The 19,164-nt window shown below is 46.1% G+C and overlaps 8 protein-coding genes across 11 annotated transcripts; 4 read left to right on the plus strand and 4 right to left on the minus strand.

Annotated features, from left to right (window-relative positions):
* Window positions 1-92: 92 nt before the first annotated feature.
* LOC6733671 (charged multivesicular body protein 4c) lies at window positions 93-1,869 on the minus strand. 2 transcript variants are annotated; one of them, XM_039292317.2, is made up of 5 exons: window positions 1,563-1,869; window positions 1,337-1,339; window positions 1,007-1,184; window positions 665-948; window positions 93-603 (listed from the first exon to the last, which is right to left on the minus strand). In XM_039292317.2, the coding sequence occupies exons 1-5, from the start codon at window positions 1,738-1,740 to the stop codon at window positions 563-565; spliced, it is 684 nt and encodes a 227-aa protein (XP_039148251.1). In that variant the 5' UTR covers window positions 1,741-1,869; the 3' UTR covers window positions 93-562. The 2 variants fall into 2 exon arrangements, with proteins under 2 accessions (XP_039148251.1, XP_002080718.1); XM_002080682.4 differs by lacking the exon at window positions 1,337-1,339 and having other exon boundaries at window positions 1,563-1,866.
* A 24-nt stretch (window positions 1,870-1,893) lies between these two features.
* On the plus strand, window positions 1,894-3,120 carry LOC6733672 (pre-mRNA-splicing factor 38). Its single transcript, XM_002080683.4, has one exon. It carries the CDS (start codon window positions 2,075-2,077, stop codon window positions 3,065-3,067), a length of 993 nt encoding a protein of 330 aa, XP_002080719.1. The 5' UTR covers window positions 1,894-2,074; the 3' UTR covers window positions 3,068-3,120.
* Window positions 3,121-3,217: 97 nt separating this feature from the next.
* Window positions 3,218-6,499, plus strand: LOC6733673 (proton-coupled folate transporter). The gene is made up of 9 exons (XM_002080684.4): window positions 3,218-3,740; window positions 3,808-3,920; window positions 4,623-4,773; window positions 4,840-5,023; window positions 5,090-5,276; window positions 5,337-5,472; window positions 5,530-5,856; window positions 5,925-6,081; window positions 6,139-6,499. The coding sequence occupies exons 1-9, from the start codon at window positions 3,536-3,538 to the stop codon at window positions 6,200-6,202; spliced, it is 1,524 nt and encodes a 507-aa protein (XP_002080720.2). The 5' UTR covers window positions 3,218-3,535; the 3' UTR covers window positions 6,203-6,499.
* Window positions 6,500-6,658: 159 nt separating this feature from the next.
* LOC6733674 (proton-coupled folate transporter) lies at window positions 6,659-9,524 on the plus strand. The gene is made up of 9 exons (XM_016167704.3): window positions 6,659-7,000; window positions 7,062-7,174; window positions 7,706-7,856; window positions 7,923-8,106; window positions 8,187-8,373; window positions 8,434-8,569; window positions 8,633-8,959; window positions 9,019-9,175; window positions 9,239-9,524. Exons 1-9 carry the CDS (start codon window positions 6,829-6,831, stop codon window positions 9,300-9,302), a joined length of 1,491 nt encoding a protein of 496 aa, XP_016026647.1. The 5' UTR covers window positions 6,659-6,828; the 3' UTR covers window positions 9,303-9,524.
* Window positions 9,525-10,001: 477 nt separating this feature from the next.
* Window positions 10,002-13,357, minus strand: LOC6733675. The gene is made up of 9 exons (XM_002080686.4): window positions 12,690-13,357; window positions 12,495-12,604; window positions 12,271-12,421; window positions 11,202-11,972; window positions 11,005-11,141; window positions 10,747-10,936; window positions 10,616-10,663; window positions 10,443-10,551; window positions 10,002-10,338 (listed from the first exon to the last, which is right to left on the minus strand). The coding sequence occupies exons 1-9, from the start codon at window positions 12,814-12,816 to the stop codon at window positions 10,281-10,283; spliced, it is 1,701 nt and encodes a 566-aa protein (XP_002080722.1). The 5' UTR covers window positions 12,817-13,357; the 3' UTR covers window positions 10,002-10,280.
* A 141-nt stretch (window positions 13,358-13,498) lies between these two features.
* Window positions 13,499-16,614, minus strand: LOC6733676 (proton-coupled folate transporter). Of its 3 annotated transcripts, XR_005543694.2 has the most exons (10): window positions 16,348-16,614; window positions 16,170-16,279; window positions 15,964-16,114; window positions 15,718-15,907; window positions 15,337-15,659; window positions 14,963-15,108; window positions 14,713-14,902; window positions 14,489-14,645; window positions 14,299-14,428; window positions 13,499-14,061 (listed from the first exon to the last, which is right to left on the minus strand). XR_005543694.2 is itself a non-coding variant. In XM_002080687.4 (9 exons), exons 1-9 carry the CDS (start codon window positions 16,580-16,582, stop codon window positions 14,371-14,373), a joined length of 1,560 nt encoding a protein of 519 aa, XP_002080723.2. In that variant the 5' UTR covers window positions 16,583-16,614; the 3' UTR covers window positions 13,499-14,370. The 3 variants fall into 3 exon arrangements, 2 of the variants coding, with proteins under 2 accessions (XP_002080723.2, XP_016026648.1); XM_002080687.4 differs by having other exon boundaries at window positions 13,499-14,428; XM_016167192.3 differs by lacking the exons at window positions 16,170-16,279; window positions 16,348-16,614 and having other exon boundaries at window positions 13,499-14,428; window positions 15,718-15,893; window positions 15,964-16,028.
* Window positions 16,615-17,294: 680 nt separating this feature from the next.
* LOC6733677 (DNA repair protein RAD51 homolog 4) lies at window positions 17,295-18,479 on the plus strand. The gene is made up of 3 exons (XM_002080688.4): window positions 17,295-17,597; window positions 17,656-18,170; window positions 18,235-18,479. Exons 1-3 carry the CDS (start codon window positions 17,347-17,349, stop codon window positions 18,477-18,479), a joined length of 1,011 nt encoding a protein of 336 aa, XP_002080724.1. The 5' UTR covers window positions 17,295-17,346.
* LOC120284440 lies at window positions 18,172-19,129 on the minus strand. The gene is made up of 2 exons (XM_039292318.2): window positions 18,994-19,129; window positions 18,172-18,932 (listed from the first exon to the last, which is right to left on the minus strand). The coding sequence occupies exons 1-2, from the start codon at window positions 19,077-19,079 to the stop codon at window positions 18,476-18,478; spliced, it is 543 nt and encodes a 180-aa protein (XP_039148252.1). The 5' UTR covers window positions 19,080-19,129; the 3' UTR covers window positions 18,172-18,475.
* Window positions 19,130-19,164: the final 35 nt, after the last annotated feature.

Consider the following 19,164-nt stretch of genomic DNA (forward strand, 5'->3'; position numbering starts at 1 on the left):
TCCGCGTTGATAAGACAAAGAATGATACATTTGGGGGGTTTTATTCAGAACTTGCTTATAAGCAAAAACTGTATTTAAATAAAATATATTGGTTGATGCTTTTTTTGTGCCTCTCGCGGCTACTGAGTTACCTGCAGTCGAGAGGCTTTGTTTTTATTTTCGTTTGAATCGCTCGATAAAAAGCTAAGACTGCGAAAGGTTTGAGTGCCACAAAACATATTTGGGTTTTATCAAAAAGCTACATTTGTTTGTTGGAATATCAGATCTGGATCCACTTGATGGCCAATCAGCGTTATTCAAAATAAAGAAATCAAATATGAAATTACGTTGATACCTACTTTTGCTGATGTGAGGCCTGACTATGCTCATTTCGTTTATTTTAAAATCACATTCCTATTTTATGTACCATTTGTTGAATTGCCAAAGGAATAAGTGCCTTGTATTCTCTCCATCGCTTCGAACTAAAATTTTGCTTAATTAACAGCAGTATTGATTATTAAATTAAACAAAAACGATAGGGTGAAACTTCAGAACAGTAAGGAGATTTCAATAGCTCTCTGATTTAGTTGGACCAGGCTAAGAGCTGCTTCATGACTGGATCATCTGTAATGCAAGGTAATAGTTAATTACCGAATGTGGACCCAAATGCGGTGACTGAACTCACCATCATCCTCCGCTGCAGTCGTGGTTGTCGCCTTTTTCTTTTCTTTGGCCTTCTCAGGCAAATCTTCTGTGGGTGCTTCTGGCAATGTGGGCGTCGGCTCGGGTATGCCAATGATTTCCTTATCAAAGTTCTCCTGCTCCAGCTCGTCGAGTTCCCGCTCGAGATCCTCATCGTCCAGATCGGCACCGAATGCCACTGGGTTGGAAATGGCATCGGAAATCTCGCGGGCCACGTCCTGCTGCTCGGCAATGTCATCCATCATGTCGTGCACCTTGTCCACGTCCCTGCATGAAAGTGAAAGTTAGTGCCTGGTTGATACAATGGCGCAAATCCATGACTCACATATTTTGATGGGCTGTCTTGAGGGCATCCGCGGCATTCTTCATCGTGGTCAAGACGGCAGTGTTTGTGTTGGCGCTCTCCAGAGCCTCGCGCTGCATTTCAATGGTGGACAGGGTGCCGTCGATCTGCTGGAGTTGCTTCTCCAGGCGCTTCTTCTTCTTGAGAGCTTGCAGAGCCACTGAAAATGTTCCAAGTGGATTAGAAGGTTTCGAGGACTGGCTTATGTATATATTCGAAATATGATTTGGCCAATGCGCAATGCGTGGTTTGAAATTACTCTACTGCATGGCTTATGTTTGTTTTCGGTATTAAAAGTAATGTTTATATTACGTTCTGAGCGATTTGCGGACACGTCCAGGCATCGAATGGTATGCGGGTGAAAAGGCAAAGAGATACATATTGTTTATTGAGTTTTCTATTTGCTGGCAGTATGGGATACTGATTAACTGGGAGGAGGCCTCGCGGCCGCAACAAAAACAAAGCAATGAGTCATTCCCCTTGTCCCACCTGAGTGACCAACTAGGACTCCAAGGACCTCGTCGGACTCCATGCATACCTCTTTTGTTTTTGGACGCATTCTTGCGGGCTATATTCAGTTCGTCCTCGATCTTGGCCTCCAGGAACTCCTGCTTTTTGATGAGCATGTTCTCCGTCTCGCGCAGCTTCTGTATCGCCTCGCCGGTGGTGGGGGCCACCTCCTTCTTGCCGCCGAACATCTTCCCGAAGAAACTCATCCTGGCTGATCTGTTTTTTTACCCGAATCTAACGAACAAGTACGTTTTTTCCTGCTATTGCGTTTCTTAGTTGTCTGGGAGCTGTTGTTCGTATGCGTCACCCGATACCGATTGTCGTGTCCTATCGTTATCGCCTTTGTGTATGCGCTTGGCGGAGTGGCATATTTCTCTCTTACGCAGCTGGCCACTCTGGTTGGCAAACGCCGAAAAATAAATAAATATATTTGGTGCATTTTCACATTTTGCACTACTGCCAACAAGTATAAACCCGAATTTTTGGATTGAGCAGTCCTACTTGAGTTACGATTGACAAGGAACCAGGGTCCAACTGAAAATGGCCAACCGCACGGTGAAGGAGGCCAAAAACGTGCACGGCACCAATCCGCAGTACCTCATCGAGAAGATCATCCGTTCGAGGATATACGACTCTAAGTACTGGAAGGAGCAGTGCTTTGCTCTCACGGCAGAGCTGCTGGTGGACAAAGCAATGGAGCTGCGATTCGTCGGTGGCGTCTACGGTGGCAACATCAAGCCCACCCAGTTCCTCTGCCTCACACTGAAGATGCTGCAGATTCAGCCGGAAAAGGACATCGTAGTGGAGTTTATCAAGAACGAGGAGTTCAAGTACGTGCGAGCATTGGGAGCCTTCTATCTACGTCTCACAGGAGCTGCCCTGGACTGCTACAAGTACCTGGAGCCGTTGTACATCGACAATCGAAAGCTGCGCCGCCAGAATCGCGCCGGCCAGTTTGAGATTGTCTACATGGATGAGTACATAGACGAACTGCTGCGCAACGACCGTGTCTGCGACATTATACTGCCCCGAATCCAGAAGCGCTCCATTCTCGAGGAGAACAACGAAATCGAGCCCAAAGTGTCAGTGCTGGATGAGGACTTGGACGACGAACTGCCCAGCGACGAGGAGAAGGCGGACGAGACCAATCGGCCTAAAGAGAATTCTACAGCAGTGAGACGACCACGGAGAGTTCGCTCCAAATCAAGGTCCCGCAGTCGGGAGCGCGACCGAAGATCTGGGCAGGGCAACAACGCCCGCTCCCGAGATTACTACGACGAACTGGAAGACTACGACCGCCAGCGAAATAGGGTGCGTAATCGGGACACCCACAACGAGGACTATGACCGCCGGCAAAACAGTGGACGCCAGGATCGCGAACGAGAGCGCCAGGATCGCGACAGTATCAGGGAGCGCGACAGGGACGGCGACAGAGATCGCCGCGATAGGGAACGAGAGCGAGAACGTGACCGTGGCCGTCATGACCAGCGGGAACGAGACTCGCGAGGAGAGCGTGACCGTCGACGCTACTAAAATTATAAATAAATTGAATTAAATAACCAGTAAAAAGTCACAGAAAATTCAAACCACAAACTCTTAATTCGCCGCAAGTTGGCATCCCTAGCAATAAGAATCGAAAATCGAAATCAAAACAATAACACAGAAGAAGAAGAAGTTAATCAGCTGTTGCTGCTTGCATTTAGAAAGTTTCGAATAGCGTAACGTTAACTGCGGGAGAATCCAACCAGCTGTATTTGTGAAAATAATACACGTACCAGGGATTTAAGCAACGATAAATACGCGTTAATCAGCAGTAAAGCAGCTGAAGCTTTAGTATCTGAAAACTCGCCGTCGCGTTTGGAAGACTTTTTGAGGGAACTGCGCAGCGTTCTGGTGAATGAATTGTAAATTCCATTATCTCCGGTAGACTGGTGGAAGCCAGACGCTTCACCGAGCTCTGTTCGCGATAGCTAGCAAGTATTGAGGGGACGGAACGGCAGTATGCCTCGCTCAGATACGGAGGCTTTGGTGACCGATGTGGAGACTGGCGAAGATTCGGCGCCACGCATACTGGACGCATCATCTGCGGCCAGCAGTGAGCAGGTGGACCCACCTCCGGTACCGCCGCCTCATGACTACAGCAGCTATCGCTGGTTCATCCTGGAGCCCGCAGTTTTTTTAATCTTCTTCGCCAGAAATTTAATTGGTATGTCGACCATAGGGCAGTAAATCCGATTGGGTGCATCATTCAATTAACTTTGTGTGCGTTTTAGGGGCGGTTTATCAGAACCAAATCCTCTACCAGACCTGCATCACCATCGAGAAATTCAATGCCACGCAATGTGAACCGTTGCTGGGCATTGATCGCGGATCGGACGCGGATAAAGTAAGTATTTAATTTGACCCACAACCATATAGTATATACATATCATCATGTTCAATTTGATATCTGTACTTTGTGTAGTTGCTGTTCTCGTGCCTGGTTTTGGCTTGAGCAGTTTATATCTCTGTGCAAATTATTTTCGCTGCTTTGCTGGGCGTTTCGTGTTGTGATTTTATGGCGATGAGGAAAATGACAATTTTTAACAAATTTATTCAGTAACTGTAAGCAAAAACTTAAATTTAAGTTACGAAAATAATGCTTTTGAACAGTTTTAAAACCACAATTAATTTATCACAATATTAAGTTGCTTTACGAGTAATTGCTACTATTATGACTGTTGTATAGAACAATGTATTTCGCATTTGGCTCGCCGAGATTAATGCATTCTTCATAGACGTGACCTACTTATTCTTGGTATATCAGCATCAGCATCCGACGTGACAAAGTAAAATCAAATTAGCAAATCGATTCAATCTAATGCAAAACTGCCATTGTTTGGTGCTTAAAGATAAGGTAACTAGAACGCCAGTCGAGGCTTATCAACTGCCGGAATAGAAGTAAGTAAAATCCTTTGTTACTGCATTTCGAAGCAGTATCGAAGTATTTGCTAGGAAAGCGTTGAAATTATAATTATACGTACGAGATATGGCACATTGACTCATCCACAGTTGTGCAGTGTACTAAAGTGAACTTCTGTTTTTTCAGGAAGTCGAGGTGATAGTACAGACGTATTCTGCAAATATTATGATGACAACCTCTCTGCTAGAGAGCATTATTCCTGCCTTCGCAAGTCTGTTCCTGGGTCCCTGGTCCGACAAGTTCGGAAGGCGGCCAATCCTGCTGACAACTTTTACGGGTACATTATTACCAGCCAGGCCATCTTAATTGCACCTTGTATAATAACCTCTTATTACATTTAAAGGCTACCTTACTGGCGCACTCATACTGATAGTAATCACGTACATAACGAGGTCCACGAATATAAGTCCATGGTGGTTCCTCCTGTCCTCGGTTCCCTCCGTCCTAAGCGGCGGAACTTGCGCCTTGATTACGGGAATCTATTGCTACATATCCGATGTGGCCAAGGAGCGAAAGAAGGCTCTGAGGTGAGTGGGAAGCCTTTATTTATCAATCCAACAAATGCCATTTCATTTTGATATATTATTTGACAGAATGGTCCTCAATGAGGCCTCCCTCTGTGCTGGCATAATGATGGGCAATGTGGCCAGTGGTTATATCTATGCTGCCACAAATGCTCTGGTGTTGTTTTCCATTGCTGGTAGCCTGATGATGTTTGCCTTGATGTACGTGCTTCTGTTTGTACCTGAAAGCCTAAATCCAGGTGAAATACACACCGGAGTAAGTGGTTTCTAGAGCTAAGAGGAAACTGGTATCTTAACTCTCCTTTCCTCATTTTAGTCGCGAGTCCGTGAGTTCTTCCGTTTCGATTTGGTCAAGGACCTGATTCGCACCTGCTTTAAGAGGCGCGCCAACTTTGATCGCGCAATCATCTGGCTTACCATGATTGCACTTACGATAGCCATTTTCGACATGGGTAACATAATTTAAACTTAAGATCCCTAAACAGATATAAAATTAAAAATGCTTTCAGAGGGAGAGAGCACTGTAAATTACATGTTCGTGCAGGATAAATTCAACTGGACCATTAAGGACTTCAGTCTATTCAACGCATCTCGCATCGTGATCCAGATTGTGGGCAGCATCGTCGGCATGGTGGTACTGCGCCGCGTTCTAAAGATGTCCATCGTAACCATGGCCATGCTCTCCCTGGCTTGCTGTGTTCTGGAGAGCACGGTTCGAGCCACAGCTGTCTACTGGCAGGAGCTGTATCTGGGCATGACGCTGGGTATGATGCGTGGCGTCATGGGACCTATGTGCCGCGCGATTCTCTCGCACGTTGCACCCGCGACTGAAGTTGGTACGTGGCCCAAAGAGCTTAGCGTAGCCTTCAAATACCATTAACTAAAACTATCTGAAACCATTTAGGCAAGATATTTGCTCTGACCACCTCCATGGAATCGGTTTCGCCTCTGGGCGCTGCTCCGCTGTACACAACCGTCTACAAGGCAACGTTGGAAAATTATCCCGGAGCCTTCAACTTTATCAGCGCCGGTCTCTACTTTGTGTGTTACATTCTGATAGCGTAAGTCCTACCAAACACAGTTCAAGTTCAGTTTAAAGCGAATACTTTTCAATGCAGCGTGATCTTCGGCATCCAAAAGTCAATGGGCAGCAGCAGTGTCTACCAGGCCATTGGCAGCTAACCAGCTCTCAAGCGCACCGATTTAGAAGAATGTATCTCATAAGTTAAATTCCTTCTGCAGGCGTTGCAAAGAGCTCTCGTTTTTAAAGATTAGAAACTATTTGTGTAAATTAATCTAGTGTTTGTACTCCTCGTATATTTGTGCAAGTATTATTATGATTTTTATCCGTTATATGTATATATATACTATATCTGCTATCTGGACTGTGTTTTGCATGTGCAAGCATTGTTAAGTTAAGAACAAACGACTTAACTGTTTACAGTGTGACAATAAACTGTGAAAACATCGAGCATTCAATATCTTTGAGCATAAATCGAATTGGAATTGTGTGTCGCGGAGTGAGGTTTCTCGAGAGGGAGCCGCTCGGGCGCAGATAGGGCGCAGCAAACGCTTTGGTGTGCTCAAATTGGCAATCGCTCGCTTTGTTTGTTTACGTCGTCTATTTCAGCTGCTCCCTCCAGTTAGTCTATCACTCGAGTTCGGCGCGCGCGGAGGTTTAACTGAGTTCCCGCTACGATATATTGCTTGGCTGAATGAATCGCTAATTCCTTTGTCTACACGATAATTGCTGCGATCGCTTTGTTGCATTAGGTGAGCGATAAGACCGTGACCTTCACTGATCAAAAATGCCGAGAGATGATGAGGAGCCAATTATTGGCGCTGATGATGAGTTGCTGGACACCGAAGTGCAGTCGCCGCCACCCAGCAATCGGACTTTCGCTAGCTGGCTGAAACGACCCCGCTCGCTTATTTTAGAGCCCGCCGTATTTCTGGTTTTCTTTGGCAGATTCCTAACAGGTGTGTACAGATGTGTTGACTGTGTTGTGGGCGCGTCTATAAATCAGATTGTTTCCATCAGATGCCGTTTACCAGAACCAGATACTCTACCAGACCTGCGTCACGGTCATGAAATACAATGCTACCGAATGCGAGCCATTTCTCGGTACGGATCGTGCCTCCGATGAGGTTAAGGCAAGTTGAAAAGCAATAGGCGTATACGTATTTTTAAGCATAAACTTTAATGAATGCGATTTCAGTGATTCTATAATTGCATTTCAATTAGCAGTCATTGTTGTGGGAAAAACCCGATTTATATACCTTCTTGTTGTTTTCCTTTTGTGGTAAAGTGTAATTCGTTCCATATTTATTTCCAAAACATCTAAATGTTTGTTAACTTTGGATGCGGATTGAAAACTATGCATGTGTTTATGGTTTCCGTTGCCTGATATCTTCAGTTAACTTATACCTTTGTCGCACCTGTTTCTGCTTATCAGTTGACCACAACAAAAGTAAACCCAAATTGTTTATGACTAATGACTCGTCTTATCACAATAAGTTATCGACCACAGTACACAAATCGGGAATAATATTTCGACATGCATGTGGGTAGATAGTTAAGCCCGGCCAAAAGACCTAGTGAGTCATGGAAACGTGACGACAGCTTGCCGGGCTTATCTCCAGTGCAGTAGAGAATCCCCTATCAACAGAGTTCCCATTTTGCAGAAGATCGAGGGGCAAGTTCAGGAGTATGCCTCGACCATCACAATGATAAGCTCGATGCTCGAGAGCACCGTTCCCGCCATAGTAAGCCTCTTCCTGGGTCCCTGGTCAGATAAGTTCGGCAGAAGGCCCATCCTGCTATCCACGTTCACAGGTGAGAATGCCATATGAATACCTCATGATCTGGTGAACTCTATTAAGTATCTGATTTATTTCGTAGGCTATTTTATCAGCGCCATCATCCTGGTTGTTCTTACTCAAATAACGACTGCCGTCAATATCAGTCCCTGGTGGTTTCTCTTGTCCTCTGTGCCATCGGTGTTCAGCGGAGGCACCTGCGCCCTCATCACCATCCTCTACTGCCATGTATCCGATGTGGCCACCGAGGATAAGCGGGCCATGAGGTGAGTGGTTCAAAGAGATTACTTCGAAGGAATCTTATTTGACCTAACTATCCTATACTCATTAATGAATTTTCTCCCAGAATGGTGACTATGGAAGCTGCCCTTGGCCTGGGCATGATGGCTGGCGGAGTGGCTAGTGGCTACATCTATGCGGCTACTGGAGCTTCAATACTCTTTATCTTGGTGGGATCCATTATCTCCATTGCGCTCATATACGTCTACTTCTTTGTGGCCGAGAGTCTGAAGTCTGAAGATTTGCAAACTGGGGTAAGTACAATGTTCTCTATCAACTGTCAGCTTTTGCTAATTTACGTAATTATCGCCCAGTCCCGAATACGCGAGTTCTTCCGTTTGGACCTGGTTAAGGTCCTCGTAAAGACCTGCATCAGGAAGCGGGAGAACTACGATCGTGCTATCATCTGGTTTGTGATGATGTCGCTGACACTTTGCGTTTTTGCCATGGGTGAGTGACGTTGATATCGATGCTTGCTCCAGACGAGGAACTGACTAGTCGGTCAAATTCCAGAGGGCGAGTCCACAGTGAACTACATGTTCATGCGGAAGCAGTTCGACTACACGGTCCAGGACTACAGTGTGTTTAACGCGGCCAGGGTGGTCATTCAAGTGGTTGGCAGTACCATCGCTATGATCCTACTGCGTCGCCTTCTGGGATTGTCCACCATCATGATGACGCTCCTGGCCTTCGCCTGCTGCGTTCTCGAGAGCACGGTCAGAGCCACGGCCGTATATGGCAGCGAGATGTACTTGGCCCTGATAGTGGGCATGATGCGGGGCGTCATGTCGCCCATGTGCAAGGCCATCCTGTCGCACGTGACTCCCAGCTCGGAGTTGGGTAAGTTGGAGGAGAACATGGACCTTCTATATATGTACTAATGCCTGTTCCATTCGTAGGTAAAATCTTCTCGCTAACTACTTCCCTGCAGTCCATTTCTCCTTTGGGAGCGGCACCTCTCTATACGGCCGTATACCAGGCAACAGTCAACTTTTATCCGGGCATCTTTAACTTCATCAGTGTGGGACTGTACTTCCTGTGTTACTGCATGTCGGCGTGAGTTTTCCTTTCGCATTCCGAAAATTGTATTATACTTACTAAGTTAACATCGCATTACAGCGCGGTTTTCGGCATTCAAAAGTCTATGGACAGCAACAGCGCTTACCAGGCCATAGGAAGTTGACCCAATGGAGTTGTGAACCATTCATAGGCCAGTGTATCAATACGTATGTATATATAAGTATTATTGCGGAGATGTATTTGCTATGCCAATTAGGCTAAGCCTAAACCATTGTAAACAGCAAGCTGTAGGATAGAAATTCATAGGTCAGCCATATAAAATTCACCAAAGACTTAGGTTAAATAAATATGTATATTTAAATAAAGTGCAGTGGTATTTAATAACTTAAGCTCTAAATATTTTAAATTGTTTTATTTTGTAAAAAAAAACGGAAGAGCAGTTTAACAAATATTATAGTTAAGAGGAACGCTATCGTCGAGTTCCTCGACTCAACTATTGAAACGACGCAGAAATTTCAAAAATTCATTTGTGAGTGAACGTGACCAAATATTTATGGCACTTCTCTCGAAATTGGCAAAACAAACAATAAAGTGAAAATGATGAATGATGAAATTAAAAATCTAAACATTTTCAAAAGTGCGGGCGTGCGAGATTGGAACGGTTTGTGAATAGCCTCGCTCTGGAACTTGGATGCCTAACCTTATGTTTTATAGTTCCCGAATCTAGGTCTAGCTGGGTAGTGATTCTTTCCAAGAATGTTTATATGTATACATTATAAGTTTGGAAACACTTCCTAATCATCTTCATAAAATCTAGTATACCCTTTTACACTACGATTAATGGGTACAACAAGAGATATACATACATACCCGATATTCAACTAATGAAAGGGCGAGATGGTGCGACTTTTTAATTGTCTACTCTAGGAGTACAGATATATAGCTAGATACATTTTTAAAACAAAATTACAAATAATTTAACATATAAATAAACAAGTCAAACAAAGATCCATTCGTTCAATTTATAACTGATGATCCCTCATAGTTAAGCGCCTGCTTTCCGGATTCGCATCTTTAAATTCGCTCCACTTGTAAATCTTTATTGCTCGGTTAGTTGATCACGTGCTAATTTTTTACCGCCTCACTTCAGAACCTTGGCGTAGTGCTGCTTGTGCCTGTATTTGATCCGCAAGACATATCTGTAAGGGGGTAGGGGAAGGTGGAATGTGTGATCAATTAGCAGGTTGGAGAGGGGCTTTCCTCCTCCCATTGTGGTAGTGCCGGTTCAGGGCGCTAAGCTCACCCGATAAACACGAACGAAAGCAGGTACAGGAACGAGCTGACGAAGTTGAACAGACCCGGATAGGTGGTCAGGGATCGCTTATAGATGAGGGTGTACAAGGGTGCAGCCACTGTAATTAGCAGCCAAAGAGTCAGTAAAGTAATCAACAATCAAACGACACTAGCCCAGCTTACCGAACGGTGCAAACGACTGCAAAACATTCTTGATGGAGAAAATCTTGCCTGTGGTCGGTGAGAGGCAAATTAGTTAATTTTCTTAAAATGAAACAGCTGGTGCTCTGGGTTTAACCAATCACGAAACTCACCCAGATCCGAGGGAGGCACTATGTTCGATACTATTGTGCGGCACATGGGGCCTGAGATGGAGCGGAAGACGCCCAGGGTCACCGAAAGGTACATGTGCCAGGGCATCGTTGCAAAGCCCTTGGCCAGATTGTTCAGAATCTCCGAAAAGAAGGCCAGTAGTGCTAGGGTCACCACCGACAGGCGAAAGACCTATAACGAAAGGATAACCTCAAAAGCATATCGTATGCCCCACGGTGGGCGCCATTTAAAAATCTCACCTTTCGCAGAACAAGGAAACCGATGAGTGCGCCAATCATGGGCACCAGGTGGCTGACCGTTTCGAAGAACGTGTAGTCCCGCACAGTCCAGTGGAATTTCTCGCGCACGAATAGGTACATCACTGTCATCACTCCATCTAAAAGCGATTGGACTTAATTAGCTATGGAATTAATAGGAAGATCATGCTGAACCTTACCGAATACAAAGATGGAGAGAAACATCGCCAGCGTAACCAGCCAGATGATGGCGCGCGCGTGATGATCGCGTCGCTTGAAGCAGGTGCTGATCATGTCCCTGATGTGCACCATACTGAACAAGCCCGCCTTCTTGGCCTGCTCTTCCGCCTCCTGGCGCTTGCGCTCCTCCGCCTTCTGTGGCAGCCGCTCCACGTACTTCGCCAACAGGTCGTCGTCGAAGCTCATCGCAGGCGTTGCCGGTGTGGGCAACTCCATCCTCTTCTCCTTCCCTGGCTCCTCGTCGTTCATGAAGTTCGGCGGGCAGTCAATCGCCACGCGGTCCAACTGGAGGTCACAGGCGGTTATAGGCACTTTGGTGTCGATGCACTCCTTTTCGACATTTGCAGCAATCGCATTCTTCGTTTCCTGTTCCTTATGGAAGTGCAAGCTCTCCGGCACAAAGAAGATGATGAAGAGCGTCGCGAAGGTAACGATGCAGCCGGAAATCCCAATGGTCGCCGCTGATCCCACAGCCGCGTACACAAAGCTGGACAGCAGAGATCCACTTGTCAGTCCAATGAAGAATAGCGACTCCATGAAGATCATGCGGTAGGGACGCGATTTACAGTCCGTAATGTCCGAGATGAAGCAGAAGGCGGCCACCGAGAAGACGCAATTGCCGCCGAGCAGGGAGTGGGGCACTGCAGCCATGATGTACCACCAGGGGTTGACCACATAGTAGCTGGACAACTCGCAGATGGCGGCCATCATGAGGAATGATGCCGAGAATCCTGCGCAGGATGGATGATATGGAAATGTATAACAATCGTTCTTTTTCACAATCCCTTATTGTACATCTATATTATTTGAGCTTAGAGTCGTTTTAAATATTTTGCACTCAAATAACAAGTCTGACACCCATTTTCCCTCCTCTCTAACTGAAGCTTTAAACTTTTGTATATATAAAAAAGCTATAGAAGTGATTACAAATTAGAGAAGCTCGATTGTGTTTACGTTTCTCCGCGCTATTGATTGTGCAACAATCGTTAGTTAGCACGTTTAGGTAGAAGTTACTAAAACAGGTCTCACCTATCATGGAAACAATGAGCAGGGGCTTGCGTCCATAGTGATCCGACCAGGAGCCGATGAACAGGCCGCAGAAGGCTGGCACAATGCTCTCCAGGAGGGTGCGGGCCAGGAACAGATTGGCCACATACGGCTGCAGTTCCGTCTCAATGGCCTGCAAAGCGGAGGAGTAGGATCAGATCTCGGTAGTGGACTGGACTGGTGGCTTCCGCCGTACTGTAACCCACATTGATCTCCGCACTGGCGTTCTTCACATCCAGCTGCTTGCAGTCGCTCTCGTTGTAGTGGAATATCACCGTGCACGTCTGGTAGATGACCTGGTTGCGCTGGATGGTGCCTGAACAAGATGCCGAATTGGTGATAGGTTCTAGGTGGCGGACTCGGAGGACTGGGGCACTGAGGCACTGGGGCGGGTAACTCACCCGATAGCGTGTGCGAGAAGAGCAGCATGAACACAACCGGTTCGATGTAAAACATATGAAACACCTTTTCCCATTGCAGATTTCGGAGCTTTTCCAGTGTAAACGCATTGGACGCCTTCTCGACCATGGCTATTTTGTTGGTGGACAAGTTCTTGAATATCTAGCTTCAAATTGCCGAACTTGTTGGCTTCTCCTCCTCCTCCTTCTCCTCCTCCTCAATGGCTCATTGCAACACCTGTCACGTAACCGTAGTCGGAACACCCCGTAGAGAAAACCCCTGGCGCCCAGCTCAGCCGATCAGATTTATGGGTTACTAATGCCAAATTCTATTATAATTCAAGCGCTTGATTGCCACAGTAGTCGGAAACACGAAACCGAAATCCACTTCCAATCCGACGGCGACGATACAAATAGAGTTTCGTTCTCGAAATGAGCGGCTTCCGCGAAATCCGTGCGCTTTTATAGCGGGTCTCTCGGCGGCGGAGGAAGCGGCAACACATGAGCACACACCAGGTAAACAACAGTCGCGCTGGCGAACAGTTGTTCATCTAGAGCCGCATCAGTTGGATTCCCGTGAAATTGCATTCCCCGGCGGAAAATATGGGCAAATATGCCGCACTCCCGCTTATCCAGATTCGATTCCAAGCCCATAGAACTGCATTTCGACGCCGGACCGGCTAAATTGGATCCGGAGCCCTACCTTACCAGCTCAACTCACCGAAAGTTGGGTAGGGGAAACGTGAGAAGCGTAGTTTGGATGCTTCGTTTGATTTCATCTTTGAATTGTGCAAATGAGTAGCACGAGCCAGAGCCATGGGCGTCCGAAAAGTGGTTAGTGGTTCCACCGACCGATGGCCAAAATAACCGAGGGGAATACCTGATGAAGTAAATGTGTATCTGTGCACTTTTTGTACCACAAGTAATGTTTTTTTATCAGTTAAATAAATTGAAAATCGCGGAATGGAAATTTAAGCTTATGCAAGAATAAAATCGCTATAATTATAATGGTATTTGATTTTGATCATTTTTTACATTCATTTTAATTGGCCCAATGACAATTCATGCGATACGGTCGGCTTGAATCCACCCAGAATTCCAGGGATTTCGTTTTGCTCCGCTGGGTCACTAAATTCGTGCGTAAATTGAGTTCCATTCGGGTTTCGAGTAGATGGCGGCCACAAGACCCATCTCGATCAAGGGTGTAAAAAACCTGGCGACTAATTTAAAATTAGCGAGTGGAATTAGCGCTCGCTCAGATCCGTAGTTAGCACCAATCGTTGGTGGGGCATATGTACAGAAGTGCGCACATCCTGACATTTTTATAGATATTCCGTAAGAATTGTCAAGTGACTGCGCACACGCCACAGCTTGGCTGCAATAATAACCCATATTTTTGTTAATGAGAAAATATTTTGCTTCTGTAATTAAACGATTTTTCCCAAGGGAAGGGAGAGTGAGATCTCGAGATATTGGCAAAGCACAGTTCCCCAAACTCTACGCTTGGATTTGTATGGCTTGTATAGGTTACTGCGCGACAATCGAGTATGTAAATAGGTTCGAGTTGATATACGGATGAGTCGAGGGAGTCCCCAAAGCCAGTCCAGCCCACCTGTGTAAGTGATAGCCAAAACTTGGCATGACTGGCGCTTTCTTCCATTCTCCACTTCGATTCGCCCATAAATCATTTGAAAACCGGCTCATAGTACACCAGATTTCTCGACTTCTTGTGCCAAACCGTGCTGAAATATTTGGTATTGAACACATTAGAAACTTATCGCACTTGGGTCATAGAAACTTACCCCAGCAGAATAATGCCGATGCCAAATAAGCAGGCGCTAAACACGTTGAAAATCCCCGGCTCTGTGTTCAGTGTACGGGTGTAGATCGCAACGTACAAGGTGGAAGATATGAGGGGGGAAAGTGCTTGCAAGACGCCAAGCAGGGCGAAGATTTTACCTGGATGGGGGAAACCACAGAGATGTGTGAGAAGAACATGGCCATAAGGCATGGCATCCGTACTTACCCCGCTCGTCAGCCGGCAGCAGATTGGTGATCATGGTGCGACACATGGGGTTCACAAGCGACTTGAAAACACCCAGCCCAATGGCCACGTATATCTGCCAGCTCTCCAAGGCGAAGCCCTTCATCAGGCTGCTGGAGCAGTGGCTCAGCAGGGACACCAGTGCCAGCCACAGGATTGCCGAATTGGTGCACTGTCAGTTAAAGGGGTCACAGGTCAAGCATCTAGTTAGCCGGCTTCACATACAACTCACCTTGCGGAGCGACCATATGAAGAGAACTCCACCTGAACCAGCCACTGCGGGTACCAAAATGCCAACGGTCTCGTATTCAGTAAACTGCTTTACGGTCCAATGGAACTTTATCCTCATAAACTTATAGAACACCGAGTTGCTGCCGTCTGGTGATAGCCAAAATGAATATATCAAACCAAGATCTTTGTCAATGCTTATCCGCAAACAAAATAAGGTGGCAATTAATAACAATCCCATTTCAGAATTTCAATCGATTTATGAAATCTTGAAGTGCCAAAACGATATAGGTACTTAAACGATTTCAGGGCTTTCCCGTATGATCACCTCGGTTTTAAACGACGCTTGCATGCTAAATTATGAAATTTGGAACTTACCCGATACAAATGCGGTGAGGAGCAGTACTACCATGATGATAGTGAGCATGAAGCGATTCTGGTGCTCTCGAGGCTTCGAGTAGGTGCTCCACAAGCTCTTCAGCATGGCAATCACACCAGTGCCAGTCGATGGCGTTGATAGTGTCCTATTTCTGGCGGGCAAACTCTCCGGTAGGAGGAGTGCCATCAGAAAAACAGCCGTGAAAATGCAAACTGCAGATATGCTGAACACAATGTACGCGTCCGTGGCCTCGTATGCATAACCAGAACCAAGGCTACCAAGGAGCAGGCCCACATATATGGCCAGTTCATAGGCAATCATCCTAGGGTGCATAAATCCCATGAGTAATAGTAAATCCACTCGATTCCTTGCCTAACTACCTGTAAGAACGAACTCTTCCGTCGGAGACATCGGCAATAAGACAGACGGCAGCCACCGAATAGGTGACACTGCTTCCCAAGCAGGAGAGCGGTATGATGGATAGCACATACCACCAGGGACTGACCAGACCTTGGGTGTGCATGGCACAGTAGGCAATCGCAGCTGAAATGAGATACTGAAGGCCGTAGCCTGCATTACAGGTTAAGCACATAGGCATCTTCTGACTAGCGGGGGATCGCACCCACCTAGAAAGGAGCACATGAGAAGGGGCTTGCGTCCATAGTGGTCCGCCCAGGAGCCAGCAAAGAGTCCACAAAAAGCGGGAATAAAGCACTCCACCAATCGCATCGCCAGTGTGACCTGCGCAGCGTATGGCTGCACTTGCTCCTCAATTCTCTGGAAAACAGAATATTAAATCAATTTGTTTATCCTCACAGAGTATTTTCACCACCTTTGTTTCATTAGTGACATTTTTGGTGCCCAGCAGCTGGCAAACGCTATCCGGATATCCAAAACCCGCCGTGCAGCTTTGGTAGATGACTTCATTCTTCAGAACGGTTGCTAAAATCCGGGGGAGTACACATAGCCTTAGTGATACGAAAGCCCTAAGATAACTTCACTGGACTTACATGAGAAGTTGTAGGCAAACAGCAGGATTAAAATAAATGGTTCGAGTAGATATATACTCAGTGATTGGGGTCTTGAAGCCTGAGGATTGCCTGGTGGTTCTGTACCAGCTACAATAGCTGACGCACCGGAACTGCGATTCTTCTCGCTACCTGTGCTGGCAACTTCCGCATCCGCAAAGCCGGATCTCTGAGCTTTGGCAACCAAATTTTCGTGGGCGTGAGGTTCCTCGTTCATCTCTGTAACTCAACTGAGTCTTGAAATGGATTCATTGCCTCCAACGAGAGGCGACAAGATTTCAGATAAAGAGACGGGATACACTTACATATGTGTGGTGGAGCTCTTATTCCGAAGGCATATGCATGTATGCTCTCCTATTGTGAAGCCTCTTATCGTAAAATAGCAAAAGTAGTTCGGTTATAAATTTTTTACTTTTTATTTATTTAAATTTCTTATTTTATCCTTAACGTACCAACTAAAGTTATTTAGAAACTTTCGCTTATGTTGCATGACCAATTTAAATTGTTGATATCGGGGGAACACTGTAGCTTTGTTGTGATCCCCACACGTGAGTCAGTTTCGAACTGAGCATTTCCTCTTAGGGACTTTTTTTTATTGGCACAACGTGCCGTATCTCAACTAAGAGCTGAGTTGCGGCTGCTATGCAAAAGATAAACACTCATTAATATGCATGTTGTGATTCGAGTGGCAACTTGTTTTAGTTAATCAATGATCGACTCTTTAACGAGTACTTTGATTAAAAATTTATTTACCTTTAGGTAGTTTCTTTGGCAAGTACATATTGTTAAAAACACAATATTTAAAACATTATATTCTCGATTCGTAATTTTTGCATGCATTTAAATTTATTTTACTGATTGGTGAAATTTAAATTTAGCCGCACTGTTATCGATTATTTATAAAGTGGACAAGCTATCATCGACGATAGTTCGATTTCAATACGTTGTTGAAAAGAATATAAATAAATAAAGGCGCCCAGAATGGACCTCAGGCTTATGATTTTGCAAACGAGCACGGGGAAATTGCTATCCGAATACCAATTAAATTTACTCAGTAAGAACAACATATGCTCCCTGATCGACTTTTATGATGCGGATGAGAAGAAACTCCACGAGCTATGGGCAATAAACATACAATCAGTTCGAGAATTGAAGAAGGAATTGTCTCTGTTGCCAAAAGGTTCAGTAGATGAAGGCACTCCGGACTTGAATTACGAGACGGGAATCGAAGAGTAAGTCCTTGTATCATTGTACCAGGACTACAACTTTATAGCTCTGACCACAAACCAGGTTGGACAAATTGTTGCACTCCGTGGAGCAGCCCTTCAAGCCAGGCAGAGTCTGGGAACTCTGTGGTCAACCAGGCGTGGGCAAGACTCAGCTGTTGTACACGTTGGCCCTAAATTTCGTCTGGAAGCATAGCCAGGCAGTATTATTCATAGACACCAAGCGGGAATTCTCCTGTAAGAGAATACAGGACATGCTGCGGGCCAGAAAAGTGGATGCAGAAGCCTGTGAAAGGGCCATGAAAGAAATCCGTGTGGTGCAGGCTGCTACTAGTGCTGATATAAATTATCTGCTAAACTCCTTTGATCAGCAATTGACCGCCGAAACACAGGCTTCCATGCAAACGAAGTTGGTCCTCATTGATTCGCTTGCCGCTTGCTTCGCTTACCACCGCGGCCGAAGGATGCGGGACGTCAGAAAGTCAGTGCTGACAGAATTGGCTTGCAGGATCCGGAAACTCGCTCTCAGGGGCGTGGCCTTTGTCATCGGGAACGTGTCATTCTTTGAAAAGAATAAAGGTATGTTCTAGTTTTTTTTATGTAAACTACGGAATTAACACTATTTACAACTTTATCTTAACAGATAGCTGTGGTGATGACGGCGAGCAAGATGGCGACGTTGAGGAAGTGACGCGACAGCAGTTGGAGCCCATGCTGGGATCCTACTGGAGCTCGGTTGCCACGCTCAGGTTGTCGGTGGAGCTTACAGAGGAAGAGGACTTCACCCTCCAGGACGATGGCCTGCGTTTCATTTACGTCATCTCGAACTCATATGGCCCTGATGGGGGGCACTGTCTGCTGCGCATCACGGATGCAGGTGTGGTCTAATGCCGAGCAAACGGATTCTGCGGATTGTGCTGTTTGTAGGACTTCATAACCCGTTTGCCCGGCTCCAGGGCATCGCCCAAGCCCGGGCGCTTACGCCTGTTGGAATTACCCGGTGCAGCCTCTACGACCACAGGCACTGATTGATCCGGCAATGTACTCTTCTCCGCCGCCTCATCCACCGACAAGTCGGAATCGTGGGCATACTGGCAACTGGTGCCAAAGCGGCAGCGTCCCCTTCTAAAGTTCCAGCAAATCTTCCGGCCGTTCTTCAACTTTTGGTGCGCGTCGTTGTCGACCATCTTCACGTGCCGCTCCAGCGACGCGGTTTTATGCAGCTCGGCCTCCAGGAAGGGATTGTTGAACACATCTCCCTTTCCAGCTCCTTGGGCAAAAGCTTGGTTAGCACTGGGCAACTTGGGAGGAGGAGTCTTCTCCTTTTCTGCTGGTGCCGCGCTGGAAATGCAAATAAATTGTAATCGCATGACATACTTCATACGGATATAAGAATGGTCACCATTTTGTTTCCCCGTCTTCGGAAAATGTGCTACTGGTGTCTTCATCGGATTCAGAGGAGTCGCTGTAATCTGCCACCAGCGACATATTTATTGTTTTGTTTATATCTCCAGCCAAAACAATATGTTATGAAAAATAGGCTAACGCGTTTTGCTTAGCCGTACTCAAATAC

This window comes from Drosophila simulans, chromosome 2R (genome assembly GCF_016746395.2).
Source record: "Drosophila simulans strain w501 chromosome 2R, Prin_Dsim_3.1, whole genome shotgun sequence".
In the NCBI taxonomy this organism is placed as follows: domain Eukaryota; kingdom Metazoa; phylum Arthropoda; class Insecta; order Diptera; family Drosophilidae; genus Drosophila; species Drosophila simulans.

What these genes read in the sequence shown, in the direction of transcription:
- LOC6733673 (XM_002080684.4), top strand. Translation starts at nt 3,536, where the DNA reads ATGCCTCGCTCAGATACGGAGGCTTTGGTGACCGATGTGGAGACTGGC. An exon ending in TGCACCCGCGACTGAAGTTG is followed by an intron (nt 5,857 to 5,924) that starts GTACGTGGCCCA and finishes GAAACCATTTAG; the next exon opens with GCAAGATATTTGCTCTGACC. An exon ending in GTGTGTTACATTCTGATAGC is followed by an intron (nt 6,082 to 6,138) that starts GTAAGTCCTACC and finishes TTTTCAATGCAG; the next exon opens with CGTGATCTTCGGCATCCAAA.
- LOC6733674 (XM_016167704.3), top strand. Translation starts at nt 6,829, where the DNA reads ATGCCGAGAGATGATGAGGAGCCAATTATTGGCGCTGATGATGAGTTG. An exon ending in CTTTGGCAGATTCCTAACAG is followed by an intron (nt 7,001 to 7,061) that starts GTGTGTACAGAT and finishes TGTTTCCATCAG; the next exon opens with ATGCCGTTTACCAGAACCAG. An exon ending in CCTGCTATCCACGTTCACAG is followed by an intron (nt 7,857 to 7,922) that starts GTGAGAATGCCA and finishes TTTATTTCGTAG; the next exon opens with GCTATTTTATCAGCGCCATC.
- LOC6733671 (XM_039292317.2), bottom strand. Translation starts at nt 1,740, where the DNA reads ATGAGTTTCTTCGGGAAGATGTTCGGCGGCAAGAAGGAGGTGGCCCCC. An exon ending in AAGACAGCCCATCAAAATAT is followed by an intron (nt 949 to 1,006) that starts GTGAGTCATGGA and finishes ACTTTCATGCAG; the next exon opens with GGACGTGGACAAGGTGCACG. An exon ending in GACTGCAGCGGAGGATGATG is followed by an intron (nt 604 to 664) that starts GTGAGTTCAGTC and finishes CTTGCATTACAG; the next exon opens with ATGATCCAGTCATGAAGCAG.
- LOC120284440 (XM_039292318.2), bottom strand. Translation starts at nt 19,079, where the DNA reads ATGTCGCTGGTGGCAGATTACAGCGACTCCTCTGAATCCGATGAAGAC. An exon ending in GAAGACGGGGAAACAAAATG is followed by an intron (nt 18,933 to 18,993) that starts GTGACCATTCTT and finishes TTGCATTTCCAG; the next exon opens with CGCGGCACCAGCAGAAAAGG.
- LOC6733675 (XM_002080686.4), bottom strand. Translation starts at nt 12,816, where the DNA reads ATGGTCGAGAAGGCGTCCAATGCGTTTACACTGGAAAAGCTCCGAAAT. An exon ending in CTTCTCGCACACGCTATCGG is followed by an intron (nt 12,605 to 12,689) that starts GTGAGTTACCCG and finishes CATCTTGTTCAG; the next exon opens with GCACCATCCAGCGCAACCAG. An exon ending in CTTTCGTTCGTGTTTATCGG is followed by an intron (nt 10,339 to 10,442) that starts GTGAGCTTAGCG and finishes ACCCCCTTACAG; the next exon opens with ATATGTCTTGCGGATCAAAT.
- LOC6733676 (XM_002080687.4), bottom strand. Translation starts at nt 16,582, where the DNA reads ATGAACGAGGAACCTCACGCCCACGAAAATTTGGTTGCCAAAGCTCAG. An exon ending in ATGTCACTAATGAAACAAAG is followed by an intron (nt 16,115 to 16,169) that starts GTGGTGAAAATA and finishes TCTGTTTTCCAG; the next exon opens with AGAATTGAGGAGCAAGTGCA. An exon ending in TCTCATGTGCTCCTTTCTAG is followed by an intron (nt 15,908 to 15,963) that starts GTGGGTGCGATC and finishes CCTGTAATGCAG; the next exon opens with GCTACGGCCTTCAGTATCTC.
- LOC6733672 (XM_002080683.4), top strand. Translation starts at nt 2,075, where the DNA reads ATGGCCAACCGCACGGTGAAGGAGGCCAAAAACGTGCACGGCACCAAT.
- LOC6733677 (XM_002080688.4), top strand. Translation starts at nt 17,347, where the DNA reads ATGGACCTCAGGCTTATGATTTTGCAAACGAGCACGGGGAAATTGCTA. An exon ending in TACGAGACGGGAATCGAAGA is followed by an intron (nt 17,598 to 17,655) that starts GTAAGTCCTTGT and finishes ACCACAAACCAG; the next exon opens with GTTGGACAAATTGTTGCACT. An exon ending in ATTCTTTGAAAAGAATAAAG is followed by an intron (nt 18,171 to 18,234) that starts GTATGTTCTAGT and finishes TTATCTTAACAG; the next exon opens with ATAGCTGTGGTGATGACGGC.